The sequence below is a fragment of the Alligator mississippiensis genome, chromosome 5 (assembly GCF_030867095.1).
Source record: "Alligator mississippiensis isolate rAllMis1 chromosome 5, rAllMis1, whole genome shotgun sequence".
In the NCBI taxonomy this organism is placed as follows: domain Eukaryota; kingdom Metazoa; phylum Chordata; order Crocodylia; family Alligatoridae; genus Alligator; species Alligator mississippiensis.
Genome location: NC_081828.1, coordinates 129,383,295 through 129,409,404, shown reverse-complemented (window position 1 = coordinate 129,409,404; position 26,110 = coordinate 129,383,295). Strand labels below are relative to the sequence as shown.

The following is a 26,110-nucleotide window of genomic DNA, read 5'->3' as shown; positions in this document are numbered from 1 at the left end:
CCGAGCCCGCGCACCTCGTCGGCCCCTGCCCGCTCCGGATCGCAGCCTTGTTTTCAGCCCGCGCCATGAGTCCTGCACGACAGCTGTTGGTCGTGGGAAAGCCGATTTGTGCCCTACCCCGCCCGGCGTCACCCCGCCAGCCCCTTCGATGCGATTATTTGCTGGAGCTTGATGCTAATCCCTTTACGTCTCGTTTGTAGAAAGGTGCTGCTGTTTGGAAACTGAGACCGCGTTGATGGTTGTGGGGTGAGGACCTCGCAGCGAAGGGACCTTTTTCCCAAAGGTAATGATGGTGGAGCAGGGCTGTCCCAATTCATCCAGCCTCCTGGGCTGGGTGAGTGTTGCAGGGCTGGCCTGCGGGGCAGGTCAGGCTTGTGCACACCCCCTTCCCTTGATTTGCAAGGCTGCTGACCCCATAAGGTGACTGTTTAACACAGGGCTGTCAAACACATGGCCCCTGGGTGGAAGGAGACCCACAGGCAGGGCCTGGGACATGCACCATGACGTCTGCTCTGGCTGGTCTGTGATCTACATACCCCCATCTGGACTATGCCTTCCTCCAATATATCAGTTCCAGTGCCTGCGCCGACCAGTCTGGGACCCGCATGTGGCACGGATCCCAGAGCTGCCAGAAAAGGGGTCTGTGTGGCACAGTCTGGCTGGGGACATGTAGCAGGGATCCTAGAGCAGCAGCAGGCTGTGCCTGCCCCTGTCAGACTGCTTCATGCATGGTGCCTGCTCCAGCTGGTCTGGGACCTGTGCTGCATGTGAGACTCATGGGTGCCATGTGCAGTGCTTGTTCCAGACAGGCTGGGGCAAGTGACATGTGCAGTGGAGTCCCAGAGCTGCTGGGGTGGGTGCAGTCCAGCTGGGGTATGTAGCGCAGATCCCGAACCAGCCAGAGCAGCTGTCATAGTACATGTCCCAGGCCCTGCCTGTGGGTGTCTCTTCACACCTAGGGACCACATGTTTGACACCTGTGTGTTAGATTATCACCTTCTTAAGGTAACAGCAGCCTTGCCCAATCTGTGTCTAAATTCTAACAGCTTCCAAGTTTAACTACTTTCTGAGTAAACGATACTAGGGCTATACAAGGAGTCCAATTAATTTTCAAGAGTCCTTGGAAAATACCAATTTAATGGGGAAAAATGGGGAGATGTTTTTTTGCTAGTGATGTTCAGGTCCTGAAAGAGGTGTTTTATGTTGTGCTATATAATGTGGTATTGCTTTTTATAAAAATTCCACAAAGACTGTAAAGTCCTCTGTGACATCATGTAATAATACTCTGAAAAGGATCAAGCCGTAGAAGTCCTTGGAATGGAAGTAACAGAACTTTTATTCCTAAATCATGCTCTTCAGATTGCATCTGGACATCATCCCATCATGTAGTCTTATAACCAGGGATCCTGGTTTTCTTTGTTTAAAATCGCAAATTCTCTGATAAAAAATCCAAATTCCCATGTTCTACCCCCCTATACCCCCAGGAGTGTGTGCAGTGGCAGGGTGACAGACCCCCCCCCCCCATGAGCCTCCTGCGCCCCTATCCCACTCCTCAGCTAGGCCCTGCGGTTGTACATTCCCAATTCAGGCCCCATGAATCACCCCAGCCCCAGCCCTGCCCAACTCCACCCCTCCCTCCCCCCCCTTACCTGGTGGGAACTGCAGGAGCTGCTCTCCATGATGCCTGGCTGCCACATGCATGTGTGTGCACAGATATGCACATGGTGCCCCCTGCCTGATTGCTGTCCTCCCTTGTAGGCTGGTAGTTCCAGCCTGGAAAAGCCTGCTGTTTCCCACACTTTTCTCCTTTTAAAAGAGAAAATCTGCATTTTTCTCTTTAACAGGTTTAGCTTATGTTGTTTTGGAAATATATGCGTAACCTCAATTATTTAGAATGTGATTTATGCTCATTTTTAAAAATTTTTCACTAAACAAATATAAACATTTAAAAGCAAAAATATTTTAGTTTAACGTTTGCCACAAAAGGCAATATTGCTTGTATAATTTGATATATAAAATATGGATTTTATCACAGAGTTGATTCTTCCTTTTAGAGTGAAGAAGAATGTCTTTATTTAAAGCTCGAGATTGGTGGTCCACAACACTCGGAGAAAAAGAAGAATTTGATCAAGGATGTCTATGTGTAGCTGATGTTGACAACAGTGGCATTGGACAAGGTAAACATATTCTCAGCTGGCATTCCAGTCTTACTGGTGATTTACAACTGCAATTTTCATTTATGCTATCAGTATATACTGAATGCTCATTAATTAAAGAAGAGAAAATCTATTTCTTTTGTTTATTTTTGAGTGCTTTTGAGGTCATCCAGTTCCACTGGTTGTAGAATTGCAGTCTATTGGGTGCCTCTCAGTGGTAAGCATGTTAATTTTTGTCATCAGATCTTTCCAGAGATTTCTCATTGGTTTCCAACTGTGAGACCTGACTTTTGAAGCACTAAATGTTTTGGGATCTAGTTGCTTGAAGTTACCTTCCCATGACATACTCCCGTATTTCTAATCAGCAGAGGCTCTTGAGTTTGGGTCGGGTTGCAACACTATTAGACAAGGCTGATGATTTGTTTTGTTTTGTTTTGTTTGAAATTCATCTCAACTTGTTGACTTCTGGGCATGCTATCTAAATAGATATTGATTGAGGCAATTAAATTTGGAATTTGTCTAGTGAGGAGGTACAGCTTGTTGGGGAAAGTGGTTTCTACTGGTCATGTTACTAAATGTTTAAATGATTTGCTTTGGTGGAAAAGGCAGTGTTTCAGGCAATATTTTACTTCCTTTTCTATAAAAGCATGTTAAAGATGAGTAGCTTTTGATATGGAGTTCAAGACAAAAAGTAAATAAAAAACAAATGAAATAAACAAGAATCTAATTACCTGCAATTGTACATCTGGAAGAGAAAAATGTTTTCTCTTTTTGAGAAATTTCTGTAGTGTGCATGCAAATTGGATAGCTTTGGATTTTTAAGGGTTAATGGTAATATTAAAGCTATTTTCTTGATAGGCTAAAGTCAAGCTGAGATGACTATTACTGAGAACTTGCCACAGAAACAGATGAGGCAGAGAAAATTCTGAGTAGTGAATTGCAGCATGGAAGCTCTTTGCCACAGAAGAGGTGGGGAAATAGACAGCCTTCTCTTCACAAATGTGAACTGGTACCCTGTACAATTGGTCCAAGTGGGGAAAAAGCTGATAAAATCTTGACTGTCTCCATTCTGAAACAGTTGTCCTCCAGCTACACCTACTTGGCTTGTAGGCAAGTTTGGCCACTATCATAGGTAGTAGATTCACTTCTGGAGGAAATAATTGTTGATGTCTTCTCTGGGGAGTTGAAGTTTTTTCATTATTTGTGTTACTTTAATCAAATACAGTTAAACAAGCATCTGGCAACATAGTGATAAAATACGTTGTAATAATCATAACTTTAAAAATGGTGAACCAGATCTAGTCCTGATATAATTAGGCACAGATTCCTTGGAAGTCAATGATTGTTTCAAGGCAATAAAGCATAGAATGGTCTAATTTCAAACTTAAGTGTTGAAACCATCAGATTTAAACTTTTCATTTGGGAAGTGTATAAAAAGTTTTATAAGTCAATATTCTGTTGCTTGTTTGATTTAAAAAAAACAACAACATCTAAACATTTGGAGGAACTGACTACAGCCAGAAAAGAGATTTGAGGTATTTGAATTTCTAGAATCATGGCTGCACTGTGGTGTCACCCTGATCCACCTTGTCTTTGCTTCATTACTGAAAAATTAAAGAAAACAATTATCTAGGCTGTAGAATTACAGTAGGATTATGTGTTAACACCCTATTGCTGAATGAGTATACTTCTAAGAACACCTTCAGTAAACTTAATAATATTAATTAGTTTCCTTGTCTGTCTTGTAGCCTTCCTCTTTACTCTTTGGCAATCTTTCCACAGATAAAATAATCGTGGGCAGTTATATGGGATTTCTTCGAATCTTTAATCCTCATCCTGTAAAATCTGGAGATGGAACGCAAGCTGAAGATTTGCTCCTGGAAGTGCAATTGCGAGAGCCAATACTGCAGGTGGAAGTAGGAAAATTTGTTTCGTAAGTAAACAGACCCTGCTGCTGGTAATGACTGCACTAATTAGCAGGCTTTATGTAATTTTTATCACTTGAACCACAGTCACCTCCCTAAAGATCAGGCATACTACTTTTGGTAAGTGTCTAGGGCTTAGATATCATCTACCTTATTTGAATCAACTGCTACTCCTTGGCCCAGCAGTGTTCTGCTCTGTCAACTGAAAAATAAAAATAAAATTTCTCGAGTTTTGAATTATGCATGACTTTGAATTATTAAATCTTTTTAACCCTGATGAATGGTTTTTGAACCTTTTGAAAGCTTGCTTAATAATTGTTTTCCAACTTTTTAGGTTGGTCTAATAAAGATATCAGATTCATCCAAAGAACCTTGTCTGCCTAAATCTTTTTAGTAACACTTTTTCTATTTATTCTATTTATTAATTTAGTTTTGTGAGCATATTAAAAACTTACAAATGTATTTGTTCTGCAGTTGCATATTAACATTGTGTAAAGATACTTTTTCAAAGAAATGAAGCAAAGTTTTCAAACAGATAGGTAGCTCTGCAACCTCTTTTATGTACTGTAAACTATAAAAGAGTAAGCCATATCAGTTTTCCATACTTTTTTTAAACTGTGTTCTCCTAATAGTACCACCCAGATATAACAGTGTGTCTTATTGTATGGGAGCCATTTTAAGGCGCCTGTTGTAATAAAGGGTAAGAGCTCTTTGCTGTGCATGGAATTTAGGGCATCTAGGCCCATGATTTTTTTTTTTTTTTTTTAGCTAGGTTGCTGTGACATCCTGGGGTGTTTTGAGATGCTTTCAAGGATGTGCAGGATGCTGCACAAGGTTAGAACTACTAGGTATGCAAGCATGCTTCACAAGGTGCACCCAGAGATTTCAAATAGGAATCCATAGTGTTAAAAATATTTTGACCTGTTCTGTTTTTTTGGAGTTCTTTGCACCAAACTGCTTTATTTTTCCACAATCAAAAAAACAAGTAAAAAATTAACAGCTTGCATTTTTTGAGGAGTGCCTTGAGCCCGAAAGACTGAAAACCACAAATCTAGGTACTGAGGAGAATGGGCACAGAATACAAAATATTTTGAATACTACTATCTCTTTCCCTTTGGAAACCAGTAACATTAACATTAGTTGTTATTGGGTAAGGGCCTGTATGGTGAATCAGAAAAAGCTTGTTCATTTCATATGCTCAAAGCTGCCAAAATGTCCCTCAGGACTCGGAACTTGGCAGCCCACAGCTGCCAAATTTAACTTCAAACACATTAGTTTAACAGTATTGTGTTCTGCTGGTATTTGGTGTTTGAGAATTTTGGAGCCTGACCCAAGGCCCGTGTCATTGGGAGTCTTTGCAGTGTTATTTGGATTAGCCCCTTATTCCTGTAGTTCACTAAAAATTAACGTGCAAATTTTTTTTCTCTGCCAGTGGTACCGAACTACTTCATCTAGCTGTGCTACACTGCAGGAAACTCTGTGTATATGCTGTCTCAGGTAATAATAATTAAAAAAAAATAGCTGACAATATCTCTCTCTCTGCAGGGGGAGGGAGTGCCAGTTTTATGTTTAGCTGTTTGTCCTCTCTAGGCATTTGCTGGAACATTTTGGTGGTAGTTTGACTGATTTTTTTTTTTTCCCCTCTTACACAGTCCCAGCCCTTCTTCTCATACAGTAATAATTGTGTAGAAAATTAACCCTGCAGCTAATGCAGAGTAGCTACTTTGATCAGTATTTGTGGAACTGCACTGATGATTTCTAGGCTGTACTTTTCCAGGAGATGCATTAATGTTGCCTTTGTAATATTCAAAGTTCAAAGAATGATACTGCAGGTCTCCTGGTGGAATCAGTAACTGTACAGCTGACCCATTTGTTACAGCTTGTTATAGGATCTATTGCACACATTGCTGCTCAAAGAGTTACATTTACATAAAGCATGTGGAAGTTTTTATATTAAAATTTACAAACAAATGAAAATACAGAAGTAGGTGTTCCTTGTCAATAGTTTTTTGTGTATATTACTGCTCAGAAACCCAATGAATGGGCTGTGTTGGTGGTTTAAGGGTAACCTAAAATGAGAAAATTATTCCTATTCAACTGGTGTTAGGATCTTCATCTTTAAAAAATAAAATGTAGTTTGAGATTTGGAATGGCTGAAGCAGCCCCTGGACAAAATAGACTACTGCAAGGATGAAGGCCAAAATTGCAAAGTGAAGGGTAAGTCTTCTTTCCTTACTGTAAAAAAACAAACAAACAAAAAAGTGTGTGGACAGTTTTTGAGCACTGCAGAACTGATACCTCTGTATTTATATGTGGGCTGGTAAATTGTAATATGCTCTCTTTTTTTTTTTATACATGAGGAAAGGGCACTCTTGTATGTTACATAGCACAATTTAGGGGCTCCTCTATGTTATTGCAAAGGAGTTTTGAAAATGGGGTAGCAGGGGTTCAGATGTATGACAGCATGGCTATACAAGCCATTTTTTCAACCACCTTTCTAATGGTATCAAGAACAGCAGTTGCTGTGGCTTCTCACACAATGATGATGGAGTAGCGCAGATTGCTTACCACTGAAGAGTCTTGAGTGTGGGTTAATTCTGCACAGATGCTGCTTACTCTGTGTCCCAGCTGACTTTTGGGTCTGCTCTTAGCAGAAGCCCATAGAATTGGTGCTTGTATAGAGATGAAGCTTTCAGATGTAATACGATGCCTCATGCTTGGTCTTTTCTATAGTGACACTTATAATTTGTAATGCCAAAAGACAGTTAAGCCATGCAGGCTAATTTTTTGTCAGGGTTTTTGTTTCAGTTAACAAAACTACTTGTTAATTTCAGATGACTGGAAGACCCTCTTCCTCTCTTCCTCCCTCCCCCTCCAGCCATTGAGTCCAGTTTGTAGGTATTTATAGAACAAAAATGAAGATACCAATTCTAAAATTCCTGGACTGGAACGTTGTCAGATTTGAGTTAGATTTATGATGTTTTGAACTTACGTTGAGTCTCAGCTAGATCAGTGCTTCTGGGTCTTCCTGTATTCCAGTGATACTTTTTTTTCAATGCAGTACGTGTCATTAAAAAGAGCCCCATCATATATAATGAAGGCAAAATATGCAAATGGATTACTGCAACTTGGAATACTTAAACATCAAAAATAAAATTTGTCATTAAATTTGACATCAGAACTTTTCAGCTGTGCTTCTATAATTGTCATATAATTATCATATAATATATTTCTAGCCTCTCACAAATTGTGTTGCGATCACCTCCCATTCTTGCTTGCTAGGTTAAATCTATGAATACTACAGCCATGTCACACCTTAAACTTAGGATATGTTAGCTACGCTTCAAACTGTAGGCATCCTCGTGTTCAAGCACTAAATGCATGCTAAGTTAGATTGCATTGTAGCAAACTTATGACTCTTCATGGGAGGAGTATCTCCAGATCATATTAAATAACGTGTGTTTAGCTGTTGGGGATAATATAAGTAATTTGCGATCCTCACACAGCCATGACATCAGCCAGGGACACTTCTCCTGTACCAGTCTTCAAAGTGGGATCAGGTAAACTGATTTAAAGCTCCAGTCCAATGCCAGGGTAAGGACTGACAATCAGCTGATTGTTAGTCCCAGCCCTCAGACCATACCAGAATCAGTTCAAAACTCTGGGGCAGTGTTGAGACTGACAGTCAGCAAGCTGTGAATGTCTGAGATGATAGTAAACTCTACCACGTGACACAGTCTTACTTTTAATATTGCACAGATTTGACACATACTAAATGTTCTGTGCAATAAAACCTCTAGATGACAGTATGAGAGACTCTGCTCTCAAAAGTTGCTTTTTTGGGATTTTCATGATCAGTTCCATTAGGCAGGCATATTTCTCCAATTGATCAGTAGAAGTCTTGATTTTTGTGCTCTAATTTTTCCACTATAGGTATCCCTAGTCAGGAGCGTTTGTTTCCTATCTATACCTGTCAATCCAAGCTTAAAAGCTAACTGTACATCAGGTTTCTTTCTAAGATAAAGCTGGGCTTGTATCCGAACAAGTAAATAATCTAAAACACTCTCATAGGAACAAAGGATTGTCAGCACCTTCCACTACAAGGGAAAGGCACCCTTCTCTGACCTTGCCTTTTCTAACAAGCACAGAGCTGTATGTATATTTAAAATAAAACAAAACAGTGATGGTCCTGCTGCTACACTGCACGTGCTTATTTCCCCTGGGCAGAGGATGAGAGTAGAGGGAACCACACATGAGTTAGTAACTCATTAGACAAGTTGACTGGGGCGGTGCCTGGATATTATTGTGATTTAGGTGATAAAAGAACAGTTCTAGACTAGACTATGTTTATCCAAAGGAGAAAAGCAATGTATCTCTTGTTATTAGTTAATAGAATTTATGAACTACAAGTTATAAGGTTTTTTGTTTTTTCTTCTTTTGCTACCTATTAGCTGTCTCTTTAGTTGCTTAACTTGCCCATATTTTCCCCATCTTTCAGCTGTGCTGCAGGCCTTTTTTGAAGTATAAATTTAAGTGTTAGGTTGGTTTTTAGTTGTAGCATTTTATAATAGGTTAATCCAGACTCAAAAGCTTTCATTGCATTTGAAAGTAGCATAGTTTGTTAGCATGTCTTAGGAAGCTGTTGAAATGACAGTCTTTGTATTCTTGGTATTGTCTGGAGTGCTGTTACAAGGGTCAGCTTAGAGTTCATTCACTTAAGTCTCCACTTAATACTAGTGAACATAATTTAAAAATGTAATTCTAGATGAAGCTACATGAGCAATTTCTGGCTGATCTTGTTTCTTTCAGCCTGGTTTCTATATTTTCTGTTTCACAAAAGATTATACTGAATTTAAAATGTTTATTTTGAAAGTATCCTTCAAAAATTAAAAATAATTCTTTAAAAAATGCAGCAACCCTAAAGTATAGTGAATGCTTTTGCGGTAACTCGAATTACTTTAGAGAGAAATAGTCTATGACCTGCCCCTGTGTTGTTCATGACTGGCGTACATGGGATATCAGGTTGGTGTTACTTGTTTGTTACTTGCTGGCTCGTTATTGTGAATTCTGAGTAATGGGTTGATATAGCTCAACTGAGAGGATCTTTTAAGGAGATAACACGGTGCATCTGAAAATTAGTTTAAGTAAATGACAACTACAGACATACAGTGCAGGATGTTCTGTTTTGTCTGGCTTGTGCAAGTAAACTGAGGGTTTGGGGGTTTTTTTGTGCTGAAATGTTTGATCCATATACTGTACAGAGTTGTGCCTACTCTGAAGAAAACCATTTTCATGATTGGAATATCACAGTCTCTTACAGTATTTTTACATAGCATAACAGAACAATTTTCCCAGTCCTGGCCTTTAGGTGTTGCTGCAGTATAAATAATAAGAGTTCTTAGATTTTTGAGAAAGTAGAAGTATTGACCTTGACTTGCATTTTCAAGCAACTAATGTATGATAACCTACTATAATGCTGGTTAACTAACTGGTAAAATATACTTCTGCTCTCCTATTTATAGGGCTGACACAAAAATAATATAGCATGTTTTTTCTTTGTTTTCCACAGGAACTTTGGGGAGTGTGGAACATGGGAACCAGTATCATATCAAACTTATATATGAACACAATCTTCAGCGAACAGCCTGCAACATGACTTATGGACCATTTGGTGGTGTAAAGGGTAACTTTGATTATAATGCAACATAACCCATTTTCTAAGATTATGAATGTAGTTCTTGATGCACATTCAAACCTGTGCTTCTGCTGAAAGTGCTACTTTTCAGTTTTGAAAGTTTCTGTGATGTGACCATTTTAATGCTATTATTTGGAATGAGAATACATTGGGAAGTGTAATTTGATGCAAGACCAATATAAAAATACAGAGGATCTGGAGATGGAAGGACAGGTAAGTATTGTCAATGAAGTGCTGGGTTATAAGGATCTCTTAAAGTCAAATGAAGTGCATGTTTTGTTTCCTTATAATATTTTCGGTGCTTAAAAAGCTTTAAAAATGCTTCTTTAACTTCCTCACCTTAAACACTGAGAGCAGTTATTTTCATCCTCTAAGCCCAGCAGAATGCTGTGGATTTTTCTGGGGGGGAGGGGGGAGGCGATGGTGTTGCAGGGCTTGGATTATAAATGCCACATGGAAATGCTCTTTGTCATTTAAAAATAAAATACCTTTGCCCCACTAGTGTATTGAAACTGTCTTCTGAAATGGTAGGTAAATACTTAATATTTTCTGTGGCAAGACTGTAGATGCCTATTCCCATGAGGCTCTTATTAGAGGACACAGCTATTTTTGGAGCAGTTACAAAAGGGGTAGCAGCTGTTGTGTTTTGAAGGAGTTGAGAAGAATACAAACATGTCAAAATCTCTCCAGCTTTAACCTTGCTTCATCTAGGCTTAAGGTTGGAACATTTTTTGCTACATTTGTATTATTCTCACCTTGTTCACACACAAGTAGAATGTAACAGATTAGGGCATGGACACATGTCATACATAGAACAGTTTAAATGTGATTTAACTTGAAGTTGACAGACATAAAAACTTGTTTTTTAAACTTGCTTAAAGCTGCTTGGAATTGTTCAGAATTATACATGGAAAATAAAGTATTATTTTGATTCGTTCTTTGTTATGTGGCAGCACAGCTGCAACTTGCTGCTCTGGTGCACAGCCAAAACTGCACTGCCCCTTTTATTTTCCTCTTTGTTGGAAGTTTTATCAATAAACTCCCATGTACTGCTTGGTCAGTAAAAGCTATATTTCTAACAACTAGCTGTGTCCTCACTCCCTACTTGATCAGAGCTTCTCTCCATGACCCTTCCTTCCCAACACCCCCCCCCCCCCCATCTCTGGGAACCAAAAATCATGGGTCTGTGTACTCCTTAGCTGTAGTCAGGCAAACTTCAGTCAGTTGCAGGCTATTGAAGTTTACTGAAGTCATTCTTGTGAGAGAAGACCACATAGAAAAGTGAAAATGTCCCCAGGCACACCTACTACAAGACAAGTTGGGCTGTCTGCTCACTGCAACCCCCTGGTGTCTGAGCCATAGGACTTTGCCCTACTGGAATTGGTTCCAAGTTGGTGACATCTTGGAACAAGTCAATTCTGCACCCAAAAATATCTTGTATTTCTGGTGGTAGATAATGCAGATCTTGAAGTGTTGCAGAGTCTACGGCCACAGTGAAACTTTTTTTATTATAGAGTGCCATGTTTTGTGCAAATTGTAATTTATAGTCTCAAGATGTAGTCCCATAAAAATACATCACAGCAAATTGGCAACAATATGGATACCTACGCAGGGGCTACCTCATGCAGGTCTACCAAGTATAGATGAAGTGGGGTAGGAAGGAGGGAAAGTGCTTCTGGTCAAAGTCACTAGCTCATGTCCAACAGAAATTGGTAATGATTGTATAATATTACAAATGGAAGGGACTGTCTTTTCAGTTTTGAGCACCAATGCAAGATATTATTAACTTCTGGGAGTTTGGGTCAACCTAACTTACCATTGTCTTTTATGAACTAAAGTTGCAGTCAAGTAGCTTTTGAATGAGCCTCAACTTTATTATGACACTGAATTATTCTTTCTAATCAACTGGCTGAGTGAGATGTGATGCAGATGAACAGCATACTGAGTATAAGGCATCTCATCTGTTTACTAGTAATGCCAGCCTCACACATGTTGAATAAAAGGAAAAGACTCTGCTGTGGGAGCAGGGCAAATATTGCCCAACTACTCTTTGAGTAAAAGGGTCATTTGAAGTTATTTGAGCTGCTTCAATCAATCCTGCTAGCATCTACAAAAGTGAACAAAACTTAAATTACTGGTTTTAAGAAAAGCTGCTGGTAAGTCTAAAAACTAGCAGGGCAATCTTTTGTCTTTTGTCCATAACTGCTAGAAAGATGAGAGATGCAGTTGCTATAGTTTGTCAAACCTAGGTTTATAAACCAAGCTGAAAAAATGCAGAGGATTCAGGAAACTGCCAGGATTACCCTTTATTATCTTTTCTTATGACTTAATTATATAGAAAAGCAATACATACCTTTATTTGCCTTATATGGCAACAGTACAAAATGATGCATGAGATTTGAGCAAGCCACCACTAGATGGTCCTCTGGTGACAGTTATTTGTTTCTTTGGTACATTTATAAGACTTTTTTCCACCCTTAGAATGGTTTTTTAAGTGCAATTTAATGCAAGATTTAATGAGATGTGGAAAAACATGAAAATACTTGCTGACAATTTGCTCAGCAAAATGTATCTTATTTACTAAAACTGGATATATTCCATAGTGCGGAGTTTTGTAAAAAGAGAAGTGAATTTGACTTTTTCTTGCTACAAAACCATTACGACATGGGGCTGGGAGAGAAAAAAAACCTTTGTAGGTTTATCTAGACCACTTAACAAACAGTGAAATTGAAAGAGTAAAAGTGTAATAAGTGTAATTGGTATTTTGCATGCATGTAAGCAAAAGACAACATACAGAATGCTGAAAGCAAGCAATATTTTTGGTACTTCAAAATCTTGGCGAATAGAGTTCAGTTTGCAATTTATCAGTTGTCTGATGCTTTGATTTACAATTTTTTTGGCATGTTTGATTTTTTTTTTTTTTTTTTGACTGAGCACTGAGCTGCTAGCAGATATTCCACTTAAGATGTGATTAGCTGGTCAATTGCTTCTTAAAGTGTAACCTGACCTTATGTTCAGGCAATTAATGGTGTGACAAAATGCAAAACCAGCTACAAAATTATTATACAAAAGTAATGGCTAGTTTCCACTGCACCTTAAAATGAGTGTGTACCTGGCAGGATTGCACTAGGGTCTCCCAACTGGCCCTGGTGCCTTTCTTTGGCTGACCATCAGCCAGTGGCGTACCATGGGTCTCTGGCACCTGGAGGCCAATGCTTTAATTTTCGCTCCCCTCCTCCCCCCCATCCACGGCTGATCAATGGGGGCAGGGGATCCCCCGGTGGCCGATCGCTAAGCCCGGAAATGCCGGTGGTGAAAACCGGAAGTGCCACCAGTGCTTCTCTGTGCCACTGCCGAGACCCCCTGGAGGGCCCAGCTGGGCTGGCAGTTGGGGGCCATGGTCATGGCCCCCCCCCCGCATCGGTACGCCACTGCCATCAGCCAATTGTCAGCAGCATTGGAATTGTCAGCAGCATTAGCTCAAACCCCATTGCAGTCCTTGCCATTTGATTACTCAGCAACCTGGGCTTCCTGGTGTGGTCCTGATGCTGCCAGTGATCAGCTGATTGCTGGCTGGCAGGGACTCTATGGTGGCTGCTTTGAGCTCTGATACAGTCCCTGGAGTGAGCTGACAATCGGCTGATTGTTGGGCAGCTAGCCAGTACAGGGGAGCCCAGAATCATGATTCTAGGCTCTTCCTGCACTAGCAAGTAGGGCATGATTGGGGTCTTATCTCTGATCCCAAAAACATGCATTTTGCTTTACACATGTGGCATGGCAAGAGGCACGATTGTCCAAAACAAGGATCGGATCCTATTGTGCCTTTAAACAAATATCTGTCAGTAAGTTTAGATAAAAATACGTGAAACTTGTGGTATAGGAAGGAAAGGATTTAACATCCTGATCCTTTCAACCGAGGAGAAGAAAAATCTACTTTTGTCAACCTAAAACCTTTAAAAATAAAGACCAATCTTCCTCACCCCTGCTTTCCAAACAATGATATTCCTTTTTTTAACTTACCATTTATAAACTATATGTTTGATTTCCCTTTTGTTTTCTTTTTGAGCTATAGTGGTTTCACATTTTCAGACTTTCTCACAATTGTGCAGGCTAGCAACTGAAATGCTTCCATAATGTCCTGATTCTAGGAGTTGGGGTGCTTTTAAAAATAGTACATAATTCAGGATTAAATTGCCCGAGTTAGCAATACTGAACATTAGTTCACTTGTTTGAGAACTATCAGCTCAGTCACAACATCATACTCCTTGAGTAGTGGTCAGATTGTGTGTGGTCTTCATTTGTTTGCAATTTTAACATGTACAGGGTTATTCCCATTTGTCTTAAATTTTCAGTTAGCAGATGAAGTAGTAGAAATAATAAATCTTTCTGGCTATTACAGTGGTGCCTAGGAGCACCAGTACTCTGTGTTCGTTCAGTGCTTAGCACAATTCCTTTATTTTTCCACAAACTATTCTTTACCTGGAAATTTTCTTCAATGTAGTTCAGACCCCATTTCCTTAAATTTCCTGTAGACTTGTGGTCCAGAGGCTAAGCTTTCATTTAGGAAAAGCCATTAGCCCTTCTGGTTACAAATGTGCCATTTGGTATGTAAAATTGTAAAGGAAGGCCTGCTGACAGCTCAAAACAATGCCTCTGCATTGAGGGCTCCTCTACAGGTGCATGGAGTCTACTCCATTGTGCTGGAAATCTGTGCATTCCAGCAGACTCTAGCGTCATGTGTATCAGCATTCCCATGCTGAAAAATGGTGGTGGGGTGCTTTGAACTAAAGCTCAGTCAATGAGCTTTGGTTCAAAGTGCCCTGCTGTTGTTTTTCAGTGTGGAGATGCTGATGCACGTGATGCTCAGGCACTTCTAATTAGCGTGGCTTGCTAATTTAAAGTGCCCCCTCACGCCTCCTTGAGCACATGTAAAAATGCCCCATATGTTCCTTGGGATAGTCATTCTGAACTATATGCAGATGCTTTTAAAAGTTAATAATGTTATTTTTCCAACATGCTAAAATGTTTCTGCTTGCTCTTCTTCACAAAAATATAAGGTCTTGCCTACAGCTCCCTGGATGCTTATAGTTAGAGCTAACCACTTTTACAATGTTACAAAGGGGTTGCCTATAATGTAGTTGGTATCTGTAAGATCAGCATACCTAAACTAGCCTTAAATTCCTGAATTGTAGTACAGGTACTCCTCACTTAACAGGCAGGGTTATTTTGCACCAAGTGGCACAATTTGCCCCACACCAAAGTGCATGTTCGGGCTCACAGGCAAAACCCCCCCGCTCAGATTTGCACTGCTTCTCTTTGAGCTGCTGCAAGCGCATGTGCTTACATATGTGGACGCACCCCTAGAATACACTGAAAACTAAGCAAAAACTAATCTAAATATTCATAGAGGCAAATTTTGTAGTGAGTGATTTTTTTTTTATTTTTTATTTTTTTTTTTATTGGACCAACAGCATGGTTGGAATAGACTTAGACAAACTTTTGAGTCGCAGTTCTTTTCCTTGTGTCTCTGGAAAAGAAGTAGAAAAGCAAATGATCAAGTAGCCAACAGAGAAGATAGAGAAACTATGTTTTATGTTATATCCTGTTTTTATTTACATATGAAGTTTTATACAAGCTTTTGTTCCATTTACTAAACTCTGCTGTGTCTGCTTTTGTCCTAGAGACCCAAAGAAAGGTACTGTGATGCTCAAAAGCTTGTCTAAATCCTTTCCAACCATGCAGATGGTCCAATACAGTATATTACAGACTCAGTCTTGTCTCTTGCATATTTTCTGGATCATCATGGCTACAATATCACATCAGCACTACCAGAAATCTTTAAATATTAATTGGTAATTCTATCTGATTTTGAGTCTAAGGCCACATAGAACTGTAGATTACTTTATTACTAATGCTTGCTTTTCCTAATTGAAAGCCTTTGCATGTTATAATTAGTTGCACAAAAAATAGGCACCATTTAAATCCTGGAAATAATTATACAGTCAGCTTACCACAAGGTTATGATACCCATGTCAAACTTAGCAGCTTTTTACTAAACTTGGATGAAATGAAGGCAGATGATTGAATTATAGATATACATAAATAAACTCTTAAACTTGGGTAGTATATTAAGTCAGGGCTCTCCAAGTTCCGAGTGTCTTGGTTTTCCCTGGGACACATGCCATAGGTGCCCTAGAGCCCTCCTAAGCTTTGGGATCCGTGGGCCCTATAGACCGGGTTACAGTGCTTCCAGGGGCATTGGTAGAAACCTGAAGCATGGGAGATCCCAGAGACCCTGGCGGCAGCAGCAGGCAGAGCAGTGGGGGAATGGCGCCCAGCTGGGAGCCTGCAGGCCATGATTTAACTCTTTGTAGCCTCTGGGTTGCAAGTTCGTTGGCTTTGTACTAATTGATCAAAATTAACTTTCAGTGCAGGATATAGTAATAATAAATTATCCTTGCAGAGATGTTAAAATATCTTGTTTGTATGTACAGAGGTGGCAAGTCATGGTGAGGGAGTGCCTGCGATATGAGTGGTGTCTCCTGGTGGTGTCCCTCAGGGACAGGCAAGAGCACTTCAGGAGGTGGCAAGGCTCCAAAGCATCCTCTGCCATGAGGACTTCATTGTTTTAACGCTGAAGGAAATCTCTAGGACTGTGAAGGAAGGACTGCCAGAGGCAGAGCTGGAGAAGGGAGAAGATGTGGACTCCCAGGAAGGTGGAAGCTTGAACCTTGCTTCTGGCAGCAAGCAGAAGTCTTCATTTCCACCTGCAGTGGTTTGCCTGAAGAATATGTATGGAGCCCTAGCAACAGAGAAGGAGCATGTTTTATTGATGGAAGAGGCCAGGCTAGGCCTCCCCAAGGTTGGTAGGATTGAGACCACTGCCATCAAGAGGAAGCAGTGGGTGGTGGTAGTTGGAGACTCCCGTCTGTGGGAACAAAGGCATTGATCTGCTGGCCTGACGTGTTGTCTTGGGAGGTCTGCAGCTTGCCTAGAGCCTGGGTCCAAGAAGTCCTTGAGGGTTTACAGAGACTCATCTGGCTGTTTGACTACTACCCCATGTTGCTTATCAATGTGGGCACCAGTGATACCGCCAGGGGTGACCCTGAGCAGATCAAAAGTGACAACAGTGCTCTGAGTGCAAAGGTGAGGGGGATGGGGCCTTTGGTGGTATTCTTCTTGATCCTTCCGGTCAAGGGGAAGGGTTCAGGCAGGAGCAGACACCCTGCAGATCATTGCCTAGCTGTGTAGATGGTGTCACCAGCAGGGCTTTGGCTTCTTCTACCATGGGATGTTGTTCAAAAAGAAGGATTGCAAGGAAGAGACTGGATCTGCCTGACTACAGGAGGGAAGAGCATCTTCATAGATAGGCTTGCTAACCTAGCAAGTAGGGCTTTAAATTAGGTTTGCTGGTGGATGGAGATGAAAACCCTGAGGTAAGTGGGGAAATGGGTGATCTGGAGGAAGTACAACCAGGAAGAGGCAACAGGGGAGGTCTTTTCATTCTTCCTGACATAGTAGGGCAATCAGCTAGTTACCTCAGGTGTCTGTACATGAACGCACAGAGCCTGGGAAACCAGCAGGAAGAGTTGGAAGTCCTTGCACGGTTAAGGAACTATGATGTGATTGGAATAATAGAAACTTAGTGGGATAGCTTGCATGACTTTCATGGATGGGTACAAACTGTTCAGGAAGGACAGGTGGGGGAGAAGAGGAGGATGGGCAGGATCCTCTGGCAGGCCAATCTAAGGGGGAAGGGAGTCCAGGAGAGCTGATTCTATTTTAAAGAAACCTCACTGAAGGCACAGGAATGAACCATCCTGATGTGCAGGAAGACTAGCAAGTATGATAGAAGACCAGCTTGGCTTATCAGGGAGTATTTCAGTGAGCTAAAACACAGAAAGGGAAGCTTACAAGAAATGGAAACTTCGACAAATGACTAGGGAGAAGTATAAAAGTATTGGTCAGGCATGCAGGGATGAAATCAGGAAGGCCAAGGCACAATTGGAGTTGCAGCTAGCAAGGGATGTGAAGGGTAACGCGAAGGTTTATTACAAGTATGTCAGCAACAAGAGGAGGATCAGGGCAAATGTGGGTCCATTACTAAATGGGGGAGGCAACCTAGTGACAGATGATGCAGAAAAGGCTGAAGTACTTAATGCTTTTTACCTCAGGCTTCACAAGCAAGTTCAGCTCCCAGACTACTGCACCTGGCAGTTTGGGAAGGAAGTGAACAGCCAACAGTGGCAAAAGAACAAGTTAGGGACTATTTAGAAAAGCTGGATGTACACAAGTCCAAGGGGCTGGGTACAATGCACCCAGGGGTGTTGAGGGAGTTGGCTGAATGATTGCAGAGCTGATGGCTATTATCTTTGAAAACTCATGGCATTTGGAAGAGGTCCTGTATAACTGGAAAAGGGCAAATACAGTGCCATTCTTTAAGAAAGGGAAGGAGAAGGATCTGGGGAACTACAGGCTGGTCAGCCTCACTTCAGTCCCTGGAAAAATCATATAGCAGGTCCTCAAGGAATTAATTTCTAACCACTGGGAGAAGAAGGTGATTGGGAACAGTCAGTATGGATTCACCAAGGGCAAATCATGCCTGACCAACCTGATTGCCTTCTGTGATGAGATGACTGGCTCTATGGCTGTGCGTGGAGCAGTGGACATGACATACCTTGACTTTGGCAAGGCTTTTGATACAGACTCCCATAACATTCTTGCAGGCAAGCTAACGAAGTATGGTTTGGATGAATGGACTGTAAAGTGGATAGAAAACTGACTGGATCATTGGCTCGGAGTGTAGTAATCAATGGTTTGATGTCTCGTTGGCAGCTGGTATCAAGTGGAGTGCCGTCGGGGTCGGTCCTGGGGCTGATTTTGTTCATTGTCTTCATCAATGACCTGAAAGATGGGATGGAGTGCACCCTCAGCAAGGTTGCAGTTGACACCAAGCTAGGGGGAACAGTAGATGCACTGGAGGATAGAGCTAGGATTCAGAGTGACCTAGACAGATTAGAGGATAGGACCAAAAGATATCTCATGAGGTTCAATAGGGACAAGTGCAAAGTTCTGCACTTAGGATGGAACAATCCCATGAATTGGTTCAGGCTGGGGACCAGCTCTGCAGAAAAGGGTTACAGTGAACAGTAAACTGAGTATGAGTCAACAGTGTGCTCTTGTTGCCAAGGAGGCTAATGGTATACTGGGCTGCATTAGTAGAAGTGTTACCAGCAGATTGAGGGACGTCATTATTTCCCTCTATACTGCACTGGTGAGGCCCCAGTTTGTGTCTTGTTTTGGGTCCCCACTACACAGAAGATGTGGACAAGTTGGAGAGAGTCCAGCAGAGGGCAACAAAAAAGATTAGAAGGTTGGGGGACATGACTTTTGAGGAGAGGCTGAGGTAACTAGGCTTATTTAATTTGGAGAAAAGATTGTGGGGATTTGATAGCCTTCAATTTTCTGAAGAGGGCTCGGAAGAGGATGGAGCTTGATTGTTCTCAGTGGGGGCAGACGACAGAACAAGGAACAATGGTCTCAAATTAAAGCAAGGGAAGTTTAGGTTGGATATTCAGCTGAGATGAACATTTTCATTAATACTTGGAGGGACACTGGAGTCAATGGCTAGTCCATGTAATGGGTTAAGAAACCATGATCCCATCCATGCTGAGACCATAGTTAATGCCATCAAGTTTGTGGGTGATTTCCTGTTCTGCATTTTTGTGTCCAGGCTGACATTTTTTTTTTGTATAAGGATAGTCACTCTGAGGTCAGTGATGGAACATTCAGGGAGGTTTAAATGTTTGCCTCAGGTTCTTGAATCCCAGATGTTCATGTTGCTTGCTTCGGTGATTTATGTGGTCTGTTTGGATGAGTTCATACAAGTGGCATTTAGAACTATAGCAGGGCTTGGTGACTTGGTGACAATTGAGTTGGGTCATGGGTGACTGGTGCCTCATGGCTCTGGGTGGGTACCAGCTGCCAATTGCCGACCGGGGGGGAGGCGCCGGCGCTTTTCGGGGGGGGCACTGGCTGGTGCTCCCCACTCCACAGCTGGCGAGGGCCAATTTTAAGAGGGGCACGTGCCCCGCCATTTGTCGCCTGTGACTTGGGTGGTTCAGCGAAATGTTGCTTGATGTTGTGGGGCTACCTGTGAGCCAGGACAGGCTTATCTCTGCAAGGCTAGTTTAAAATGGTTGCCATTTTTCAGGAGGTCTTTGAGGTTGTTAGTGATGCGTCCAAAGTGGTCAAGTTAGGGGCTTTGACTACCAGAGGCCTTCTGTTGCCTTCATAATGGGATTGGTATTGTAGTAGTTCAGAGAGGGTCTGAGTCTGGCTCTGATGCAAGTGGCTGAAGTTTTGGGATTGAATTGCAAGTATAAGAAACTCTATTTGTAGATACCTGGGGTGTGCATCCTTTTTGATGAGATTAGAGCAGAAATGGCTGTAGCACAGAGATTGGCATAGATGTTGGATCTACTGGTGTGTTTAAGATGAAAGGCAGATTTCATGGGGGTATACAAGAAATTAATTTACTGAGTGTAGTATTCAAGTTTGATGGAAGGGCAGAAGTTCGCTAGTGAGTCCTTCCTATGAGTCAACATGATATTAATGTACCTCGGGTATATCAAGGTGTGAGTGGGTAGTTGTGGAGGAAGTGGAGTTTGAGATTTGTCATTTAGTCATAAATGACAGGGACTGTGTATGCATGTGCTCAGGTCAGTGCCATTCGTTGATAGGTGTAGGAAGTCTCCAAATCTGAAATAATTGTTTCTGAGGGCAAACCAGAAGGGCTTAATGGAAACAAGAAGCAGGGCCATGATCAAGGATAATGTTCCTTATGGCTTGTAATCCATTCTCATGAGAGATATTGGCGTCCAGAAATAGGATATCTGTAAACAATATGGTGTTTGCTGAAAGTTGGTCGATGTAACCTTGTTTCTTTAGGAAATGGGTGATGTCCTTCAAGTAGCTGGCAGCTCTGATGGCTTATAGGATAATCAGCTTGACAAGAAACTCCCTCTGTGATGGTGCCTAGTTTGTGGATCTTGAGTAACAAGTACAAGGTGCCTGGATTACTTTGGGGTAGAAGCATTTGTTTTCTAGTGTTTCCAGAGGTAGAATTTTTTAAAGAAGCTGCATAGTCCCTCTAGTATTGTTCTGTGGGCACTTAGGTAAGCAGAGAGACCATCATAAGCTGTTTATTTAGAAGTGGGCTAAAACTCTATCTACAATATGAGATTAATTTTAGATGGTTGTCTACAATAGTTGAGTTACAGGCTCTTAGATTTTCCTTGACTCAAGACAAAAGGCATATACAGTGCCTTCAAATGTAATATATGTTATATTAACTTATAACTAATTTTAGTTATAAATCAAAACTAATGTAGGTGCCAAATTATAAATAGATCCCATTTTTTCCCTGTATTTAGGGAATTGCCTTCCTAGTTACTCTTGGAAAAATCAGAACATTGGAATAGAAATAATTCTCTGCAGCCATATCTGAAATTAGTTATAAGTTATACTATGTTTGTAAGGGCTATGAATAATCTGTGGGAAGGGGTGAAAATTCATATCTATGGTTGTAGAAGCAAAGCTAGGCAGACCATTTGATATTTAGTCATAGAGAAGTAGGGCTGGAAGGGACCCCCAGAGGTCATCCAGTCCAACCCCTTCCCTGAGGCAGGATCATCCCTATCTAAACCAGCCTGTGCAACATCTAAGCTCTACATAAGACTATTCTCAGCCCTGACACAACATAGACCTAACACCCTAATCTGCTGTAGGTAAAGCAGGAGAACCACAGCAGCCAGTGTCCTGCTTCTATAAAATGTTGTCAGTATATGCTCAAGAGGTCCCAGGTAGAGGGCCATGCCCTCTGTTACAGAGGAATTCTGCAGTCCATACCAATCTGACCATGGGGTAAAATTCCTTCCTGACCCCAAATATGGTAGTTGGCCTGACCCTGAGCCAAGGGACAAGAGCCTCTATCCAGGAACCTCTGGCTTTGGTCCCAGCAGGAGCATTGGCATACCCCAGTTGAAGTCCCCAGCCTTGGCTGTAGCCAACACCCAGTGTCTCTGGGAAGGCTTAAAAACACCCTGACACACATAGCAGAAAAACAGGTAGGGGCAACTGGCAAAGCCCAAAAGCTTGAGAAAAACCCATGGTAGAAAATAGGCATAGCCACACCTCGATCATCCCTGACCAGCGGCTCTCCAACCCTTTCTTGAACACTTCCAATGATGGAGAGTCCACAACGTCTCTAAGTAGTCTGTTCCACTGCCTTACTATTTTAACAGTGAAGAAGTTTTTTCCGGCTATCTAATCTAAACTATCTAATCTTACTTTGCTGCAATTTCAGGCCATTGGTTTGCATCTTCCTCTCTGTAGCAAGGGAGAAAAGATGCTTTCCCTCTTCTTTATGGCAGCCGTTCAGGTATTGGAAGATTACTATCATGTTCCCTCTTAAGCACCTTTTTACACAAGCTGAACATGGCTTGCTCCTTCAGCCTCTCTTCACATGACTTGTTTTCCAAGCCCTTTATTATCTTTGTTGCACCTAGACCCTCTCTAACTTCTCCACGTCCTCTTTAAAATATGGAGCCCAGAACTGCGCATGGTACTCCAGATGAGGCCTAACCAGTGCCAAGTAGAGAGGCATTGTCATTTCCCATGTCTTCTGTTAATGCAGCTCAAAACTGCATTGGCTTTTTGTTTGGCTGCATCACACTGCAGACTTATATTGAGTCTGATCTACCGAGACTCCCAGATCCTTTTCCATAGAGCTACCATCCAGCCAGGTGTCCGGCATTTCATATCTGTGATTTTTGATTATTCCTCTTAAGATGTAGCACCTTGCATTTTTCCTCATTGAACTCTATCCTGTTAGCTCTAACCCAGTTTTCCAATCTGTTGAGATTCTTTTGAATTGCACTCACATCTTCCATGTTCACAATCCTTCTCAGTTTTGTGTTGCCTGCAAACTTGCTTACAAAGCTTTCTATGCCAGTGTCCAAATCATTAATAAACACACTAAACAGCAACATATTGGAACATGAATGCTTATCTGGGGCACATGTCAGATGGCCTGTTGAGCTGTGTTTTCTCTGTTATATTTTCTGTGAGTAGAAAGATGACTATTCAAGCTCAAGTTCTAAATGTGTGTGTAGGAGAAGGAATAATACCTAGCTGTAATATAATGTTTCAAGTTGAGATAGGGTGAAGTTTTGTGTCCATACTAGTACTCAATCCAATTGCAGTGTGCTATAGATGCTTATAAATTTTTGACCCCCTGCTCCCTTTAGGCAGAGAGAATGTAGGAAAGGATAGCTGTCAGGAGCAGAACTCCATTGTGATCCAGGACCTCTAAAACCAGTTCAGCTATGGAAAAAGAATAAAACAGTTGGGATTCAGTTTATGCAGGGGATAAGGGGAGTTTTGGCTAGCTGGTTAAGGTATGATGTGTGGAGTTATGCTTGTAGTCCCTAGGTTGTGGAGCTGAAGGGAGAGTGTTTGGTTTTTCCCATGCTTTTGGGCTTTGCTGATTACCACTTGGGTCTGGGAAGGAGTTTTCCCCACCTCTTGTTGCTACAGGTTTGGGGGTGGGGTACAGTTTACCTTCCTCAGAAGTGTTGGGTGTTGACTGCACCCAAGGTTAGGGATTTTGACTGGAGTATAATACCCCTGGTGGGACTCTAACCTGGAAGTTCCTGGTTAGAGGGTCTTGCCTCTCTGATCACCACATTTAGGATAAGAAGGTAATTTTAACCCATGGTTGGATTGGTATGGATTGGCGGGGGAGGGCATGACCCTCTCCCTTTGATCTCTAGGTCATTTAACAACCATTAAAGTGGCAGGAATCTGATAGCTTTAGTCTGAGGTGGATAAACACATGCCTGGGCACAGGGGCCCCTGCCAATCATGGTCCCCTTGGAAAAAATCTCCGGCTCCAGCTCAGACGTTGTGCATGGACGGGCTGGGACAGCACCTGTGAGGGTGCTGCAGAAAGAACTGGCTGGGGCTGGAGACTTGATTGGGTGGTGGCCCTGGGGAGCCCGCAGAAAGCACTTGGCAGGAGCCGCGGACACTCTCAGCTATCACTGCCCCTCTGCTCGGCCGTGAGTGCCATGCCTGGGCCCCCAAGGACATGGGGACACAGCCATGCCAGCTCTCTCGGGTTTTGCCAAGGGTGGGCAGGGCAGGGCAGGGCACGGCATAGACCCCCGTGGCAGGGGCTCTACCTGCGCTCTGGCCCGGGGCAGTGGGTAATGTGGCCCTCTGCCCAGCTGGATCCATGCTGCAGAAGGCCCCAGCAACTTGGCAGTTACCACTTCTGCTGCTTTTCTGCAGGCACAGCTGAGTCAGGGCAGGCAATGCCCACAGCACACTGTTGACTACTGGAGGGCCTTTGTTATCTTTGCTATAGAGAAAGGTATAATGTCAGTGTACTCTTACAAGGGGCGCATATATAGGGTGCTTGATATTGGCAATTTTATATTATGAATGATTGTCAGCAAAATCTTTCTTTGGGCCCCATACTTGGGCCCAGGGCCCCAAAAATTCTTAATCTGCCCTTGGCTCTAGTCTCGCTCTGCTTTATATGTACTAGGTCATCAGGCTTTCTCTGGACCTGACCTCTCATTGAAACCCCTTCCTGGGGCAGCCACCAGGTCCCCGCACTGGAACTAGGTTCCTGCTCTGGCCCCTCTGGGCCAGTTGGAGACCTCACTTCCGGTCTCTTCTGCCGGTCTTCCGCTGGATCTTTTATCCCGGCTCCAGGGATAAAAGGGAGCTTTTGTTGTCTTTGGGCAATATGCCTTGCAGTTGTGTGACAAGATGGGATTGTGCAGGTTTAGAAACGGGTTAGACAAGGATCCTTTTATGGCATGGCTTAGGTAAGGATGATCCTACCTTGAGCAGGGGGCTGGAGTAGATGATCTCTAGAGGTCCTTTCTAGCCCTAGTTTTCTCTGATTCTATGATCTGTCAATAACTTCCATAGTTTGTTTGTTTTAGGATTATCTCACTGGCCCTTACTCATCCCATTTGAGTCCTTGTGAAAAAAACTTACCTTTGCTGGGCGAGGGGTGGAGATGGCGAGATGCCATGCCGGAAGCAGAGCACGGTGTAAGTGAAACTGCAGTGGGCGGAGCCGCTGTGGGGAAAAGAAAAGAAAAAAAACCAGAACCAGCCAGTCCAGAAGGAGGCGGGACTGGCTCCCCTGTCGACGTGGGCACTTTGTGGTGGTATGTCAGGACCTGTTGGTCGGCTAGGTCCCTGGAGCTGGGATAAAAGATAGAAGAGCAGCAGGAGAGACCAGAAGTGAGGTCTCCAACCGGCCCAGAGGGGTCAGAGAAGGAACCTAGTCCCAGTGCAGGGACCTGGTGGCTGCCCCAGGAAGGGGTTTCTGTGAGGTCAGGGCCAGAGAGAGCCTGAGGACTTACTGATGGACTCTCTGTGGACAATGGATTACCACAACATGGACTGCAGCCTGGCAGGACCAAGTAGGGCAGGAATCCATACACAGTTGACTCATGACAAGTACCAAGCCCGAAGAGGGGGGCAACACGCCGGGGGACAGAACGGCACCGGATCAGGGTGATGCATAGACGAGGCAAAAGGGACAGTAGGGAGCACTCGGGTTAAAAACATTGTCCCAATCCTACGGCCATAAATTCAGAGAGCCGGAGCACCAAACCATACGGTATACCAACTCCGACGATATAAGTGACGACATTTTTGGTTGGCGTTGGCATTAGGTGGCATATAGGGGAGGTGGAGTCCCAAACAGGAAGAACAGCTGGGATGACTAAAGGGAGGCACCAGGAGGGACAGAACCGAACATCTTCCTCCTAAATTATTTTTTTTCATTAAAGACATGGCAGGCGAGACCCCCTGGGGGACCGACCCAAAGCCATCCTACTAATAGAACCGTTTCTTCCCAAAAGCAACAACTAGGTCAGAGGGCCACTCCCATACTCAATGCCCAGGTGAAAGGCACAGGAGATTACAGTCCTGTTCTCTTCTTCCTCCTCCTCAAAACTGCTGCTTGACTTCATTTATGCATTTCCAGTATTGTTCTGATGCTATGATTCCCTACAGATCTAAGACACTATGAGCTCCCCTTCTCTTTCAGGAGACCTAATCAGAAAATCCTACTTCAGGCTGAGTTCCAGTTTAACTAGTGGTAGGTGGTTTTGTTAGATCCTCAGTTGTGAGTAGCAAACCAGCTGCATTTCATCATTGAGCATATGAGGAGTTGGATATAAGTCATTAATGGAGTCCCTTTTATGTGGTGAAATTTGTATATTTTGTTTTAATTACACTGAG

The 26,110-nt window shown here is 42.5% G+C and overlaps 1 protein-coding gene across 6 annotated transcripts in view; it reads left to right on the top strand.

Moving 5' to 3' along the window:
• The window catches only part of BBS9 (Bardet-Biedl syndrome 9), a 478,425-nt gene that overhangs the window by 323 nt on the left and 451,992 nt on the right, over positions 1-26,110 (top strand). For 5 of the 6 annotated variants that reach the window (XM_019483427.2, XM_019483428.2, XM_014602583.3 and 2 more), the window contains exons 2-6: positions 201-283; positions 2,055-2,177; positions 3,939-4,089; positions 5,514-5,578; positions 9,651-9,764. In XM_019483427.2, the coding sequence (XP_019338972.1) occupies positions 2,066-2,177; positions 3,939-4,089; positions 5,514-5,578; positions 9,651-9,764 (442 nt within the window). In that variant the 5' untranslated portion in view covers positions 201-283; positions 2,055-2,065. Of the gene's footprint in view, positions 1-200; positions 284-2,054; positions 2,178-3,014; positions 3,126-3,938; positions 4,090-5,513; positions 5,579-9,650; positions 9,765-26,110 lie in introns of those variants that run through there. The other variant, XM_019483429.2, reaches the window with a different exon arrangement.